We start from the raw sequence: 4,780 nt of genomic DNA on the forward strand, positions 1-4,780 counted from the left end.
TTCTGGATTTTACTGGAAGCCAATGCAAAGAAGCTAAAACAGGAGAAATGTGATCTCTTTTCCTGGTTCCTGTCAGAACACGTGCTGCAGCATTCTGGATCAGCTGAAGAGTCTTAATGGACTTTTTCGAGCAGCCTGATAATAAGGAATTGCAGTAATCCAGCCTAGAAGTAACAAATGCATGGACTAGTTTTTCTGCATCATTTTTAGACAGGATGTTCCTGATTTTCGCAATATTATGTAGGTGAAAAAAGGCGGTCCTTGAAATTTGCTTAATGTGAGACTTAAACGACATGTCCTGATCAAAGATAACTCCAAGATTCCTCACAGTGGTGCTGGAGGCCAGGGCGATGCCATTCAGGGAAACTATATCTTTAGATAATGCGTCACGGAGGTGCTTAGGCCCCAGAGCAATAACTTCAGTTTTATCTGAGTTTAACATTAGAAAAAGAACCCGCCTGATGTTGTTGTGTCTTGATCTGTCTTTAAATCTGTCTTTCAACCGATCAGCGAGAGTTTGTGTTAATAATCTGTAATCCACCTGTCTGAGGTTCTCAGTGCGTCTCCTATCTGAACCAGGTTTAGGTACCGAAGGGCCTCGTTTCATGGTCGTCATTAATCCATCCTTAAGGTGAACATGGACATAATCAGTGAGGACGGAGCGAGGTCTCTGTTGAAGCATCAGCTATAGATCCTTTTTCTCAGGACCATCTGGGTCATTACTGTCATCAGGAACTGAAGCTCACTTCTGAAACTAGTTTTCTAATAAATATAACAACTTCTGATTAACCCGGACCGATTTCAGCCTTAAAAAATAACTTAAATAACCTCCAGATAGCCCCGCCCACACCCAGGCTAAGCTCCGCCCACTGCGAGTGATTTCAGGGATTTCACTGTAATAAATAAAAGTAAACGCATGAGGAGCAGAACGTGAGGAAAGTGACAACATTTAATGAAGCAGATTACTGAATGCAGCTCAGTCTGAGAGCTTTAAAGAGACAGTAAAGGTTTAAACATGCGACACGTTCAGAAGAGAGAAAATAATCTTTCATCTACAATAAATCAGCTCCATCAGAAATCTGGTTTCTGTTTGTGAGTGACCTCACAGAGCCGACGCCCACCAGCTTCTTCACCGAAGCTCTCTGTGGTTCAGGACCTGGCGGCCTGGATCACAGACCGCCTCGCCGACAGGCCGCAGGAAGTCCGGCCGCAGGGCTGCCTGTCAGACGTTGCGGCGGCGAGCAGGTCGGTTCTGTTGACTTCTGCTTCGACTCCGGAACGAGCGGAACATCGTGGACGGCAGCGAGGCCTCTGCAGGCTGAGGAGTCTCCTTCAGCGTGAGCACCAGGCTGCTGCAGATGTGCTACCAGTCTGTAGGGGCCAGCGTATCTGAGCTGGGGGGGGGGGGGGACTCGGCGAGCTGGAGAAGGAAGGCCAGCTCGGTGGCGGGGGTGGTGACTGAGAGGCACAACATGTATATCCAATAAAACAACTAAAACTGGATTTCCTACGGGATCTGCTGAAGAGGCAGATGAGTTACACTTAGTTTCTTCTTCACGGGTACCGTGTGTTTCATGAAGACTTAGACCTGAATGCAATGACTGATGGGAGACTCTGGTCCACAGGGGTCCAGACAGACCATCAGCTGTCCGCAGGTCCCGACAGCCTCACTTCTCATTGAGGCCCCTCCTTTGGGTGCCCAGTCGGTGGATCCAGATCCTCTCGTCACGGCGTCTCTGGGCTGCGGACCACCTGGGGTTACATTTGAGGATCAGTGCCGTGAGCTGGGGCTCCATAAAGTCTTTAACCAGGGGGATGTGTGTCTCTTTTTTGGTGATGTTGTATCTGTGTGGTGTTCGGAGTCTCTCCTACATACTGGATGTTCCACCGTCTGCATCAGATCAGGACTGGGCGGCCCCGTGTCTGTGCGTCATCTAAACATCCCCACTGTGTGGACTGTGCACCCAGGACAGGGTCTAAAAGTCTCCGTGCCCACTGGGTCTGGAGCTGGCAGGCCTGCAGGTTGTTGTTCTTCCTGTCGGCAGCTGTGGTCGTGGAACAGCTGAATGGAGAACAGGTGGTGATGACGGGGAGAGGTTTGAGCGCCCTGCAGTGCCCTCCTGTGGACGGGACAGAGAACAGCACCTGGCTGGTTTGGGCTCCTCTTGATCACCGTTCTGCCCCTGAGCTCCGGTCTTCTTTCAGCACCAGGACAAATACTAGTTGGGTAAGACCAAGATCCTCTTCAGGCCAGGCTGCCTGCCTTCGTCTCCAGAGAACCATCCTCCAGCTGTCTGAGGGCTTCAGGTAGGTTTGGAGCAGTTCAGGGTCTCAGGGGCCTCACAGGGACAGAGGGACTAACAAGATGTCATCTCTCAGTTTCAGGTTAAAAAGTGAAACTCCTTCACAAAGCAGTTTTAAAATAAAGAGAATAATAAGGAAAAGCAGCAAAGCTGTCGTTTCCCTCGTCAGTCTCATCGTCCTGTCAGCTGTCAGGATGAGTCTTTTCGACCACTCACAGCGCTTTTACACTACATCACACACATTCACTCACTGAGCTCAAACACTGAACAGCCTCCAGGGGAAATTCAGGGTTCAGTATCCTGCCCAAGCCCCCTAGACATGCAGCCCGGAGGAGCCGGGATTGAACCGCCGACCTTCCGATTAACGGCCAACCCGCTCTACCTCCTGAGCCACAGCCTAAAAAGAACCTGAAAATACTCAAGTGAAGTACATGTACATCAAATGTATACTTCAGAGCAGTACCGGAGTAAAGTATCAGCAGCCTCATTAACTCTGATCATTTGTTTCTCTTCAGATCTTTCCAGGATGCCTCAAGGCCCCTCAGGAGAACTTCAAGGACCTTTAAAACCCTCTCAAGGATCAACAACACAGCGCCCACTGCTGGTCTTTAGCTCAGCCAATCACAGAGCAGCATTACACAGTTTCAGCCTATCAACATCCAGTTTATTATTTTCTGTTATTTCATCATCACTTTACAAACATTAACAGGAAGACACATGTTCACACACAGGAAACAAACAAAAAAACAGTGGAAATGCAGAAGATTTTCACAATAAAAGCCTTTCTACTTTCTCCGGCCAATCACCTTAGAGAGCCAAGGCAGATGATTTGTGCGTCCTGATTGGAGGAGAGAGTTTAGAGAAAAAAAATCGGCTCGTTAAATCTGATTTCATTTAGTTTATAATTTATTTTACCGACAGCTGATTGGCTGATTTTTCCTCACAGAGAAGTAGAAAGACTTTTATTTTGTTAGGTTCAGGAAATATCACTTATATATAAATACTTCGTTAACATCGACACGGTAACAACACTTATTAACGAGGTCTTTGTTCGGAGCAGCCAAACAGGAAGTAAGGACCTAAAATAAAAGGACTAATTCTCTGGGAGCATTACTTCTTTGTTTTGCTAATGTTGCTAACGTCCATGGTCTCCTCTGTTTGCCCCGCCCTCTCAGATCTGGCCCCGCCCCCTCAGCCGGCCACGCGGTAGTTAGCGTGAAACTCCGGCTGGATGTCGCAGACGCGCCGCAGCAGCTCGCCTAGCACCGCCTCCCGGTTACCGCGGTAACTGGCCTGGATACGACCCATCCGCTCGGCGGTGTCGCGGTCCACCTCCACTGCGCTGTTGCCATGGGAACCGAGGGCCTGAGAGGGTGGGGGCGGGACACAGAGACATCAGGAAGATAAATAAACAAATGTTTTTAACAAACAGCAGCATCAGCAGGTGTCATGTGACGTACCGCCGCCTCCTTGGTCTTGAACTCTTTCTCTCTCTGCAGGCGGTACTGTTCGATCTCCGCCTGGGCTTCCTCCTTCGCCTGCTTCAGACGCCGGTTCTTACCTGCAGAGGGCGAGAGAGACAGCGACAGACCTGTCAGAGAGAGATAGGGCGAGAGACATCCACTACCTGCCTGAGAGAGAGGGCGGGAGGCCCGCGAGAGAGAGAGAGAGAGGGCGAGTGAGAGAGAGGGCGAGAGACCCGCCAGAGAGAGAGAGAGAGAGAGAGAGAGTGAGCGAGTGAGAGAGAAAGAGGGCGAGAGTGGGCGAGAGAGAGAAAGAGAGAGTGAGTGGGCGAGAGAGAGAGAAATAGTGTGAGAGTGGGCGAGAGAGAAAGAAATAGTGTGAGAGTGGGCGAGAGAGAGGGGGCGAGAGAGAGGGCGAGAGAGCGAGAAAGAGCGAGCGAGAAAGAGCGAGCGAGAGAGAGAGCGCGAGAGAGAGAGAGCGAGAGAGAGAGAGCGCGAGCGAGCGAAAAAGAGCGAGAGCGCGAAAAAGAGCGAGAGAGCGCGAGAAAGAGCGAGAAAGAGCGAGAAAGAGAGAGAAAGAGCGAGAGAGAGAGAGAAAGAGCGAGAGAGAGAGAGAGAAAGAGCGAGAGAGAGAGAGAAAGAGCGAGAGAGAGAGAGAAAGAGCGAGAAAGAGCGAGAAAGAGCGAGAAAGAGCGAGAAAGAGCGAGAAAGAGCGAGAAAGAGAGAGTGAGTGGGCGAGAGAGAGAGAAATAGTGTGAGAGTGGGCGAGAGAGAGAGCGAGAGAGAGAGCGAGAGAGAGAGAGCGAGAGAGAGCGCGAGAGAGAGAGAGCGAGAGAGAGCGCGAGAGAGAGAGAGCGAGAGAGAGCGCGAGAGAGAGAGCGAGAGAGAGAGAGCGAGAGAGAGAGCGCGAGAGAGAGCGAGAGAGAGAGAGCGCGAGAGAGAGAGCGCGAGAGAGAGCGAGAGAGAGAGAGCGCGAGAGAGAGAGCGAGAGAGAGAGCGAGAGAGAGAGAGAGA

At 50.6% G+C, this 4,780-nt stretch overlaps 1 protein-coding gene across 1 annotated transcript; it reads right to left on the reverse strand.

The window, feature by feature from the left end:
- Positions 1 to 2,945: 2,945 nt before the first annotated feature.
- Positions 2,946 to 3,864, reverse strand: atp6v1g1 (ATPase H+ transporting V1 subunit G1; the record flags this gene model as incomplete). The annotated part of the gene is given in 2 exon segments (XM_046041319.1): positions 2,946 to 3,668; positions 3,764 to 3,864. Coding segments are annotated over 2 exon segments (275 nt in total), but the record flags the coding sequence as incomplete, so codon positions are not given.
- Positions 3,865 to 4,780: the final 916 nt, after the last annotated feature.

The sequence above is a fragment of the Micropterus dolomieu genome, unplaced genomic scaffold (genome assembly GCF_021292245.1).
Source record: "Micropterus dolomieu isolate WLL.071019.BEF.003 ecotype Adirondacks unplaced genomic scaffold, ASM2129224v1 contig_1295, whole genome shotgun sequence".
NCBI classification, from domain to species: domain Eukaryota; kingdom Metazoa; phylum Chordata; class Actinopteri; order Centrarchiformes; family Centrarchidae; genus Micropterus; species Micropterus dolomieu.